Below are 13,251 nucleotides of genomic sequence, written 5' to 3'. Positions count from 1 at the left end.
TGTAAGGTTCCCATAAATTCAATATTCATCAAAAAGTAAAAATGTTATTAAAATTGAGTTTTTGGACATGTTCTTCAATTTCCTTTAAAGATTCAAAATTTTCAAAATATGTTGAAAACAGACAAACTAGCATTCTATAAATTTTGTATAACTCACATCCTGCAATTTTCCTGTTGCAACCCTATCGTATATTCTAATCGTGCGTCTATATAATTTATTAAAAATATTGTTAAAATTCTTATATATAAATAGTGATAGAAACAAAGTGGCCCACATATTGTCTTCTTCTGCTACATTTGATAGTCGTTTGATTAAAGCCCCGTTTGATTCCCATTTTTCTCAAAATGCATTTTTCTTTCTCTTATTTTTTTTCTCGATATTTACAAATCATGTAGTAAAGGGCGCGTTCGCATAGTGGTATACCGAGGCCAAAGGGATGCAACAAGGTTGGCTTGTGCGACTGCAATGAGATGTACCATGCAGTCGCATGGTTCAAAGTGACTCCAAAAATTTTCATTTTCGCGAAAGTTTCCTAATTGTATCAAGACTCTATTTTTTTGGCATCTTTGCAATCTTTTAGGACTTTATTCAATTTTTAACTAGATTTTAGGGTTTAGTATAAATATGTTCTTCATTCTTTCGTTGTACAACTTTTAACATTGTTGTGAAATAAAAGAGAGGCAATTTCCTTGCTTTCAAATCCTTGGAACAAAAATCGAACTTATCAAGAGTAATCTTATGGCATTCAACAATAGGTGCGAATTACGGTATACCACCATGCGACCGGTGTCCAACTCTATGCGACCTACCTCTATAGTGTGCGCTTCCGAGGGGGGGGGCACGCATGCAAGAAGGAAGTTTGTCATTCTTTATCTTAATTCTGAACCTATTTCTTGGAAGAAAATAAGTTTCTTGAACACTGGTTTTAAGAATGAGACTGCCCTTCTTAGACCCTTACTGCCCATAGTTACATACAAGTCTATAGAACATAGAAACATGTACTTGCCGAAAATACTAGGCCAACTAAAGGAACAAAAGTAGAGGGGAAATTGAACACAAAACCACCCATTCTAGTTCTATATTTGTTCGAATAAGATGCTTAGCCAATTCCATGCGTAAGACTGAGAGAAAAAAAAAATAAAAGAATCAAATCACACCATCTCTATAATAGGGGCGGTTCTACCCCAACTTTAGCCGCTTGAATCAAGTTGCTTCAATTGGTTTCAACCTTCGGTCCCAAATTGAAACTTGCCTCATTTCTCGTCAAGATTGGTGTTTCACCAATTGTTGATTGCACAATTAACCCCATTGCCTGATTGACCCACTTTGACCTCAAACGCGTCATCGGTCCTCCTTCGATAATTAACGGGTCTCGTCCTGGGCTCCTCTTTGTTGGACTCGGCTCTTAGATCACATCAATCAAAATATCTAATCTTGATTCTATTCCAATTATGGAAATCTGGATATTTTCATGAGATAATAATAATAAATGACTACACTAAAGAAGATTAAAAGTCCGAATATAAATAAAATCCAAGTGAATCAAAAGATAAAAGTATACCTGGGTTAAACCATGACTCATTGCTCAAAATCCCCGAAAAATTAATCTATTTAGCCATGTCCTTGGAGGAACCTTGTTTTAGGTTCTTATGGGCTAGGTAAGTTGTGATATTATTGCACCATCCTCCACCCCTGAACATTGAAGATAAACATTTTACATTCTCCTCAACAAAAATTAGGTAACACAAATAATTTATAGATTAATATGATATAAATACAGTTCAGTTAAAAAAAAAAAAAAAAAAAAAGCACTCAATGGCTTATGGCAAGAGGACTAACCTCAATATGAACCAACCAACTTTTAATTTCCGCCCCAGATCCTCTATCAGAAGGGTAAACTGGTGGGGTCCCATCTAAACAAACTGCATATACAAAGACAAAAAAATATATAGTTAACTATATTTTATCAGAAATATATAAAAAAGTAATACTAATTTTCTACATTGTTTACCATCTCCTTTTGCAACAGCATTGTGGAGAAAAGTCTTATCAACCAATAGAGCTTTGGTCCTCAATGAAATCAGCACGTAAAAAGGAATTTGCAATATCATTCTGTATATATAATATCAGCAATATACTTTAGAAAATACTTCTCAAATAGAATAATAAAATAGCCAATTCCTTCATGCTTCCATTTGAGGCACTTTGGCAGGCTTGCAAGAGGTTTTGAGTATTTTAAAGCTAAAATTAATTAAGGCATTCATACATTTTGAAACTATCATTTTTGTAAATGCATAAATCGTTTGGAAATGCTGCAATTGAGTCTTGGAGCAGTTGAGTCTGATTATCTATTTTTCGTTATGGTGATCTGAACCAAAAGTCATTAAAAATAAATATTAGTTTTGAAGTTGTAACAACTCTGGAATCTAATGAGGGAAAGGTTATCGAACTAAAGGTTTCTAGTAGTCAAATAATTGAATTTGGACCAATGACACAAGTAAGTTGCGTAAGTATGATGAGCAAAATCAAACTAGTAAACCAAACTAGTCTGAAGGAAAATATTTTCATTTACATAACTGATAATGTAGGAGATAGAGCTTGGTACATTTTTATGCAAATTTCTGAATGAGCCGAATTCAAAACAAAGTAACTTATAATAATATGCAATTGTCATGAGCCGGGAAAGATTCTGCCCTAATCAGCATCTTTCAAAAATTTTATAAGGTTTCTCGAGTGAAGCAACCTAGAAAGAGAAAATATTATCTTGTTACAATGCAAACATAATGCAAAACATTGAAATTTATCAAGCACAGACAAAACAGACTAATATATGATTTTCAGTTGACTTTCATGTAATTAAATAAGGTGAGCAGATACAAAACGCTTCAAGAATGAAGCAGAAACTCAATCACGAAGCAATAAAATTGAACCGGAGTGCAAAGGTCAGGGTTACAAGAAGAAGGGCATCAAACGTTATGAAACTTAAAGAATGAAACAAGAAATTTTCCCGACGAAGGATATAAGACATTGCGTGATGAAGCGAAAGAGTGGCACAGTTACACAGAGATCTTGTAGATAGTGTGAGGGAGTAATGGCAGAGAGATATTTATAGGCAATCATGGTATGGATATCAAAGGTATTCAATGTGGATAGTATTTGATTTTAAAACTCAATATAGTTTACTAGGTAACTGAACTTTAGGGGATTTCACTTTGATAGTTAAGATTTTCGGGTAAAACATGCCTAGAAGATTTTTTTTTTCCCTCAAATTGAAATATTAATTTTGACCATACATTTTATAGAACTACAACTAGTAATCACCTTTTCACCATTCATTTCTACCAACTTATAATAATTTTAACAACTAAAAAGGAAAGCTAAACAAAGGCTAAGTGGTCGTCACGGTGAGGCCAAACATTGATGAAGTTCGATTGACAGTTAACAAAGCTTGGGGTCTTCAAGTGATTCCAGTAATTAGCTACATGGATGCCTCACATGTGCTGATATAATTGAAGAACGAGATAGATTACTTGCATGTGTGGACAAGAGAGGGTCGATCCTTGGCTATGGCGACATTTCGTCTCGTCAAATGGTCGGCGGAGTTTGATCTCAATAGAGAATCTTCTATTGCTGCACAGTGGATCTTTCTGCCAAGTTTGCCGATGCATATGTATAGACCAGATTGCTTAAGCTTATTGGCGACTCGATTTGGAAGATACTTGGGGACTGATCATGCAACATTGAATCAGTCTCGGGCCACAGGGGCTAGAATGTCTATTGAAGTGGATTTGCTTGTAGAACCAGTCAGGAGTTTTCCTATTGTTACTTCATCGAAGACATTTTGGCAAGAGGTTCGGTATGAGAAGCCAGGTTTCTATTGTATCAAATGTGGTTGGCAAGGTCATCCTGAATTTGTGTGTTAGGTTGGACAGGGCCATGTGCTCCCTCAAAAAGTGATGGAGAGACAGGAATTGCGCAAGAAAGAGGGGCAGGATATAGCAAAAAATAAAGATAAGGTGGATGAAATAATTGGGCAACTGGAGATTACTTGAATTGAGAAGGGGGAATCGTCAGTGGGGGCAGGTAAATTTGTCAAGGAGAGTGAGAGTTTGTGTGATGCTATGGTGAGGTTTAAGGAGGCTGACCCCTTGGTGAATACGAGAGATAGTGGTTCAATTGGGGTAGAGAAAGCTCACATTGGAGAGAGGGAGGTTGTACTATAGGAGGCTGAATTAAGTGAGGATTTGACTATGAAAGATGATTCAACACATGTTGATATAGGTGCAGGGAAGGAAACTCCGTCCAACATTGACATTGTGAAGGACTTTTTCAAAGTGGTTGATGAAGATTTGGAGGTCGTAAATGATTGGATACCAGTAGGGAATGAAGGGTATCCTATTGATGGTGATGATGTGACTATGCAAGATGGTGGAGAAGAACAACAGCAGTGTCCTATCCATCATGAGTCTGATTGTGAAAAGGAAATAAGGGGATATGAAGGGGAGAAAAACCCAGACTATTGATCTGATTCAGAGGTCCATAAACAATATACTGAAGGACAGAAGACTATTCCCCAGGTTACTAGAGCATCACAGAGGGCGCGAGCAAGCCCTACAAAACTTGACTTATGATTGATCAGCTATTAATATGGAGCGTGCGAGGGGTGGGCATGTCAAAAGGAAGGATAGGAAAGTTAGTGAGAAAACTCAATGTGGAAATACTAGGGATTGCCGAACCTTTTCATGGGGAAGAAAAAATGAAGCTTTTGGCTTGTAAAATAAAGTTGCCAAACTTTATATCAAATGAGAAAACAGGAGGTAAATTATGGGTTTTTGGAGTGAAGATTACAAGTTTGACTAGGTTCATTTCTCGGATTAAGCTTTACATGGAGTTTTCATGAAGGGAGAATATAAGATGTTAGTGTCGTTCATTTATACGAAATGTAATGCTTTGGAAAGGAGGAAACTTTGGCAGGAGTTGGAGAATGTTAGGGTGAGTGGCCTTCCTTGGTTGGTCTTTGGCGATTTCAATATCATTAGAAATGACTTTGAGTGAGTGGGTGGCCACCCTAGACCTCTTCAGGCTATGGAAGATTTTAACGAGTGCATTGACAAGTGTGGTCTCTTGGAACTACCAGTTCTAGGTAGAAAATTGTCTTGGTGCAATGGACATGAGGGTTTGACTAGAAGTTGGGCGTGGCTGGACAGAACACTGGTAAATGAGGAGGTGTTACGTGACTTCCTGGAAGCAAGTATAAAGTACATGTCAGGAACATCTTTTGATCACCGCCCTATGACTATTAAATTACAAAAGAAGTATGCTTTGTATGGCCTGACTCCATTTCGATTCCAACGAATGTGGTGTGAGCATGAGGGTTTTTTGCCACTTGTGGAGGCAGTATAGAGATTGGGAGATAGTGGTTTGATGTTGGGTGGCTTAGAAAAATTAGCGGCTTAACTGAGGTTACTAAAAAAGCTTTGAAAGTGTGGAATAAAGAAATTTTTGGGAGGGTCTATAATGTTATTTTGGAATTAGAAGAACGTGTGGAGGCTCTCGATAGCAGGTTACAAGATGCATTTTCTAAAGAGGCAGAACAAGAATACTTGAGTTCTAAAATTGAATTGGAGGAATGGCAAAGAAGAGAGGAAATTAGATTATCCCAACTGGCAAAAAAGAAATGGTAGTTTGATGGTGATAACAATTCAAAATTTTATAATGCTGTAGTCTCGCAAAGACGAAGAAAATCAAAGTTAAATCAGATGAAGCTTACAGACGGCACTATTCGGTCGACTCCGTAGCAAATACATGCAGAAGCTGTGAAATATCTTCAGATTGTTCTTACGAGCGAGGAAAGCAAAATTGTGCCAGATTTATCTCATATCATTGAGTCTACATTTTTTGAAGAGGAAGGACAGATGCTATGTGCTTTGCCGGTTGAAGAGGAGGTTCGAACTACAACTCATTCGATACCTATGGATAGCGCACCTGGGCCTGATGGATATGGATTAGCTTTCTTTATCAAGTGCTGGGATATTATTAAAGGGGATCTAGTGGAGGCAACCAAGGAGCTTTTTGAAAGAAGGGTGCTTCCTCGATTTTATACATCATCCTATATAGTGTTGATCCCAAAGGTGGAGAATCCTAGCAGTTTTGATAAGTTTCGACCAATCAGTCTTTGCTCTGTTGTGTACAAAATATTTTCGAAGATTTTGGTGCAAAGAATGAGTGTTATACTTTCTAAGATTATTTCTCAAGAGAAAGGAGCCTTCATCCCAAGTCGAAGTATTTTCGAGAACATTACACTCACTTAATAATTAGTGAACTCTCTGAATAAAAAGGTTCGTGGTGGAAATTTGATGATTAAAGTAGATATGGCTAAAGCATATGATAGGGCGAAGTGGCATTTCTTACTTCATGTTTTATCATCCTTTGGGTTCCCGACGAGGTTTTGTAAGTTAATTGAACAGTGTATATCCACACCATGATTCTCAGTGATGATGAATGGAACCATGCAATGTTTTTTTAAATCAACACGTGGTCTTCGTCAAGGAGATCCTTTATCCCCTTATTTGTTTATTATCATGCAAGAGGTATTGACCAGACTGTTGAAGAGGGGTTTTGAGGAAGGACGGATTGGGTGCTTCTCACACCCTAGGGGTGCGACTGCGATAACTCATTTGATCTATGTTGACGATTTAATCATTTTTGCCAATGGAGGGAAAAGGTCTATCAGAGAGCTTAGGAAGGTGCTAGGTCTATATGAGAGCTGGTCTGGTTAAAAGATCAACAAGGAAAAGACTGCTATTTTTTTCCAAAAAATTGTTTAGTGACTCGGAAAGGAGTAGCACTAAGGGAGAGTAGTTTTAAGGAGGGTCAATTTACAGTTATCTACTTGGGTGTTCCAGTGGTCCAGGGTCATTTAACTGCCCGCCATCTTGAGCCCTTGGTGGAGAAAATCAGAAAGAAAATTGCAGGTTGGAAGCTTCAATTGCTGTCGCAAGGGGGCAGATTGGTCTTACTTCATCATGTTCTCACGTGTATGGCTGCACATTTGTTGTCTGTGTTAAATGCTCCAAAATTTATTTTTAAGAGACTCAATTCCATCCTTTCATCTTTCTTTTGGGGTGAGGTTAATGGAAGGACTAGGAAGAAATGGTGTTCTTGGGATAAACTTTGTAAACCGGTGGTGGAGGGGGGATCGGAGTTAGGAAATTTGAAGATGTCCAGCATGCCCTACACATGAAGTTTGCATGGAAATTACTGTCATTAGATTTCTTATGGGCAACCTTTTTTCGGGCAAAATATACGAAGCATGGATTGATTGATGTCTCCAATTTACATTGTATAGGCTCTCGATTCTGGTGCTCTATTGTGGGATGCATCCCTGATGTGATTAATAGAAGTCAATGGCGGATTAGGGAGGATTCTATCTCGTTCTGGTATGCTCATTGGTTAGATGATGGCCCTTTTGTTGGGAATCTACTTAACATGCACAGCGGAAAATTAAAACATATTTCGATTCCCACCAAGAATCGCCTTTGTGTTTAGATAGAAATTGAAATAAGATTATACATTTTCCAGATTTGCAAACTTCTTTGCTATTCTTTTCATTCCAACAATCTTGATTCGCCACCTACAGATGTCCAATTGTCCAGCCTCCAACGGTGATCCACACAGAGAACAAGATTGCAGCTACCAGGGTTTTCTCCTCTTGTGCTAGCAAGAATAATTATGAAAAAACTATATGGAATGAAAACCCTAGCCATGTATTTATATAAGTCCAAACGGCCGACCCGGTTCGGTCCGGTCCAATATTTAATTAATCCATTTAATTAAATCCGGCCCGTGAATTAATTAATCCAATTAATTAACTCAGGCCTATAAATAACCAACCAAATTAGTTAATTTATCCAAAGATTTTTAAATTAATTAATTGACAAATTTGCAATCTTCCAATTCTCTTTTGTGTGCGACCCATCAGGTTCCCGATCACGATGCCTAACGACTTGAAATATTATTTTGATCTAATCAAAATTGATAAATTAAAACACCCTTTTAATTTATCATCAATTAACACTCGTTGTCCCAGATTGGCATCTAATAATGTGTCAGGGCAATACATGTGATGGGAAATGTTACGTGGTATGACAAAACCAAACTCGTTCGTTTATCGTGAAACTATAATCCCTTTATCAATATGATCTGATCAATTACGAGATATGGAAGTGTGTCAATCTCGATTAACAATCATATCTTTCACTCCACCATTAAGTCAATATAAGTAGAAAACTCCTTTTCGACTTATGAGTATACCTTGGCCAAGGATTTCATCATCGACTTAATTGAATGAAACGTAGATCATAATCTTCTGCTATCTAAGAGTGACGAATCATTTATTGATCAATCACAACCTTCATACGATTCTTGACATACTCGAACGATGTCGTATTAGCGGCCCTTTGCAGAGCAACATCCAACACCGTCAAAGTATGACTGTCCTCATATAAGGTACCATGACGACCTCAAGTCAAAGGACCAATTCCACTATCGAACGTTAGAGATTAACCACTGACACTCAGATAGTTATCCATGTGGAATTTCTTGACGGGTCTCCAATATTTTGTTCTATAACAAAACATCTACGTTTTAATTTAAGTGTCATCACACTTTATCTTGTGAGATCAGCTACTTACTTCACAAGTAAGAAATGCCACATGTGATGGTCTATCCATAATAACAATATCCGTATCTCATTATTACTTACGACCACAGACGATTTAAGATTCAATTAGATGTAATTTGTATCTCACAATCACAATTCCTTGTGATTAACAAATTACGAAGATTTGAATCTATGGACTCTATTATTTATTTAATTGTCTATTAAGAAAATAATATATCTGCCATTAAATTGCATTATTACATATCAAAAGTATTTATGTTCAAAGTTGATTGGACCTAGGGCATAATACTTACACCTTTGTCACGGGACGTATCACATATTGATCAACCAACTCTTAGAATCAATGATATTTGCTTGGATAGTGGTTGGAATATGAATCAATTATTGCAACTTGTAGGAAAAGACAAAGCCGCTAGTGTTATGGCTAAGGTGAGTAAATGTAGAGAGGGGGATGATGTTCTTGTTTGGAAACCGAATAGTCAAGGAACATTCTTTTCCAAGAGTGCATGGGACATGATTAGAGTTCGACAGTCCCAAACCTCTTGGGGTAGATGGGTATGGCATTCTGCACTCCCAAAAAGAATGTTAGTGATAATGTGGAAGGCTTTTTCTAAAGCTTTAAGTGTTGATAGTAGAGTTCGACAAATGGGTGTAGCCTTAGCTTCTCGTTGTGATTGCTGCCTTACAGGAAATGAAGAAACACCCAACCATGTTCTTAGTACAGGTGAGGTGGCAAACGAAGTTTGGAGGAAAGTTTCAGTGGCTTTGGGTATTCGGAGGAGATCTAAACAAAACTGGTATGATAGAGTAAATTTATGATGGGCCATTGCAGGTAAAAAATCACAAGTTGGGTACTTACAAGGGTTACTTCCAACTATACTGACGTGGAGGCTATAAATTAGATATTGTAAAGCGAGAATGGAAGGTGTTCATGAAACTATGGAGCAGATTTTTCGTTCGATTAAATTCTGGCTACAACATGTGTCATCCAATTTGAAAAAAGAACGAGTTCTCTCACGGTCAGAAGAATTACTTTTTAGAAACTTTGACATTAGTCCAATGGTGAATCAGGAGAGACCTCTTCGGATTGTTAAATGGGCTAAACCGGCGGTGGGCAGAGTAAAGCTAAATGTAGATGGAAGCTATCTAGGAAACCCAGGTATGGCTGGTGGTGGTGGGGTTGTAAGGGATGAAACGGGCAGGCTGATAGTAGGTTTCTCTTCTTTCTTTGGATATGGCACTAACAATGAGGCGGAGTTGAAAGCGCTTACTGATGGACTGACCTTGTGTCAGGATTTGGGATTATATCAAGTGGATATTGACTGTGATTCGTTGTTAGTGGTTTCTTGGATTCTGAAAAGAAAATGTACGTTATGGTACTTGTGGGATTTTTGGGAAGTTCTCATAGACCTTCTCAAGAAGTTTGACTTTCACATCATGCATCATTATAAAGAAGCTAATCAGGTGGCGGATGAGCTGACGAAGTTAGGTGCTAAGGGGAAGACAGAACGGTTCTTATCATGTATGAAACTACCAAGCTTTTGTCAAGGGTTGATCCGTCTAGACAAGATGGGTGCGGTGTACATTCGTCAGAAAAGATAGGTTTTTTTTCCGTTGTTTGATTACATTGATAGGAGTTTGAGATTATTGGTTATTTTTTATTGATTAATCGTTGTTATTACGGTTTTCCTCCGCCTTAAGTGAGGGTTGGTATGAATAAATGCCTGATGGGCTTTATAAAAAAAAAAAAAGAAAGGGGCTAAGTGGCCTTTTTGTAGTCCTAATTAGATAAAATAATTTTCAATGATTCTATAACAAGAGGCGTATTTTATCAATTTCATATCAAATTTGTCAATAGAAAAACAAATGTTGTTTATTACTTAAATTTTGTAGAACTCGAAGGATCCTTTATTTTGACTAAATAGGAATATCCTATAGCTACAAGCTATGCACTGGATGAGACTAATATATAGTTACATAAAAATCGTGAAATATTGGTGGAATTCCTCTAAATAGAAAATTGAAATTCGTAAGTGCCCCAGATATATGAAATAATTAAACAATTGTTGTGCTTGTGCTCTCACATATGACACACAAGAATTCTCAAATTCTCAATTAGAATTTCTAATAGGAAACAAAATGTAAGAAAAATATTTAAATTTTGAAATTAAAAAATTTTATAAAGCAGGAACAAAACTTGACTGGTACACATTGAAGAGCACTCTAGTAGAAAACTTATAAAGCTACCAAAGTCATTTGTCTTTATGGTTCTTAAAAAGCTCCAATATGTTACCCTTTGAGAAAATAATAAAATGCACCATGTGGATAGGTAATGTAATTACACAGAGTGCACTTCCACAAATATACTATGTATATCATTATTTCTGAAGTATTAACAAATAAATGCAAGTTCTGGTGAAAAAAATATAATCAGGAAAAGAATAACAAAACATATACTGCATAAATAAAATTTCTATATGGTTGATATGTTGTGCTATGTTTTCTAATTAAAATTGCAATTCACATATTGCAATTTCCTAAACATGAACAACCAATACAAATTCTTTGTTATAAAAAATAGGAAAAATATCAATGATTAATAGCTTTTAGAGTAAGTCTAACATTTATCTATATGAAATAAGAGCATTAATTACAACGTCAGAGAATTCAAATCCCCTATCGTAGTGTGTGTATAAGCTTCAAAATCACGCCTAAACTTTAGTGACCTAAGATTGAGAAGAGAAATAATATAATTATAATTTACGAGACAAAGACTTTAAAATCTTGGGGTATACACAAGTCTTTATTTACTCTATTGATTGACAATAATATTCTTATTGTGATATTCCATCTTTACCCGATAGACTAATATTTCAACTTAATGTCAATTCACTAAGTATGTAAAATCAAACGATATAGAATTTCAAAAATTTCTATAAGTTATTTAATCTATTTATTAGTCTTAATTAATACAATATTTCATCTTATTCAGCTCAAAAACAATATTCTAATGACCACAAAGGCAATTCTTTTTTGTTAAGTGAAACTTAGGTATTGTGCATCGAAAGAAATATTTTAATCAACATCAACAAAAAATTTGTTCATTTCACTGACATCATGTCATACCAAGCATGATACTCGTATATTTGGAGTTTGAACTATCGATTAGAAAAAAAAAAATAACAGAATATGTATACCATTTATGCAACTTTTTTATTGTTTCATAAGCGCTACCAAATGATATATATGTTTACATACACAAAATAGTAAAAAATGGCAAAACCCGCATGGCATAAAGAGTGTAATATAGTATACATGCGATTTTATTTGTTTAAATTATGAAGATTTCTGTTACATATTCCACATAAAAAAATAAGAAAATTATAAATTAGTATGTTTTATTTATGAATAATAAAAAATTGACTTTCAAGGTAACATGTGCATGTGAAGAGAAATATTCATACGCACATATGATGACACATATGAGTTACATTATGTATTAGCTGAAGTTGATAAAGCTCATGTTACACAATGTTAGACACCAGTTCAAATCAACAATCAATAAAGTAATTATTTTCACTGGTCTTCCAAAAAAAATTTCATATACAAAAATAATTTTGTGCCAAGCTAATAAAAAGAAAAAATGAATTACATTTTATAGTATCCATACGACACACCTTGAATTGATTATTATATGATTTAGATTAGCGTAACAATTACATAAGATTAACTTCCTTCCCATTGACCACTTTGATCAAGAAAAAATATATAGGATTAGCTTGTTGTAATAAAAGTACTAGTGATGATTATAAGAAGACAACCCATGTGGAATAGCAATCCAAGTGTAATCAAAAGCTTTGCCAAACTTAATAGGATTCTTAGAGTTATTTCAGTACTGGTTTTCGAACAACTTCTTGAAGAATTCCTTGTTTAAAGAGTTGAACATTTTTATTATTAACCTTCAATTACATTATTATTCTTCTCGTTAGGAAGAATTTCTTGCTTTATGTGCAGTCTTCAACAAGCCCTTGTATTAAGTTGAGCAGTGCTTTTGCCTTTTTCGTGCAGTCATCTAAGAGCACAAACGATGATAAATTTAACAATGATAAATATAAGGAAGAAGAATTAATTGGTCTTTCTCTTGTCGAAGAAGTTTAAGATGATAAATTTAAGCCCTTTCTTTTAATCAAAACTAACTTATGTTGGGTCAAAGAAATATCTCTGAAACAATGTCTACTCACATTTATTAATTTCTTGTGTAATTATGTGTCACAATGGAATATAAAATGTAGTCCATACCCGTATAGCCCATACCATTCCTCAAAATATTTGCAAATAATTCGAATCACTTGTTGAGTACACATAGTTCAACCAGGTGATTAGTTTCAAATTGATTTTGTTTATTTTATTTAGTGTAGCCTTAGGTGCATTTTTACCCATTATTTCATAAAATTAATCGTAGAATAAATATACAAACATTACATGTTACATAACTCTAGAGTCTGGTACTTTATTACATGTTGGTGGAATTCCTATAAATAGAAAATTGAAATTTAATAGATGCCAAA

General features: G+C 35.4%; 1 protein-coding gene across 1 annotated transcript; it reads left to right on the top strand.

Moving 5' to 3' along the window:
- Nucleotides 1-5,085: 5,085 nt before the first annotated feature.
- On the top strand, nucleotides 5,086-6,311 carry LOC111374593. The gene is made up of 3 exons (XM_022997291.1): nucleotides 5,086-5,324; nucleotides 5,441-5,666; nucleotides 5,799-6,311. Exons 1-3 carry the CDS (start codon nucleotides 5,086-5,088, stop codon nucleotides 6,309-6,311), a joined length of 978 nt encoding a protein of 325 aa, XP_022853059.1.
- The last annotated feature ends 6,940 nt before the right edge of the window (nucleotides 6,312-13,251 follow it).

Source organism: Olea europaea, unplaced genomic scaffold (genome assembly GCF_002742605.1).
Source record: "Olea europaea var. sylvestris unplaced genomic scaffold, O_europaea_v1 scaffold1262, whole genome shotgun sequence".
Lineage (NCBI taxonomy): Eukaryota > Viridiplantae > Streptophyta > Magnoliopsida > Lamiales > Oleaceae > Olea > Olea europaea.
This window is presented reverse-complemented; position numbering and strand designations above follow the sequence as displayed.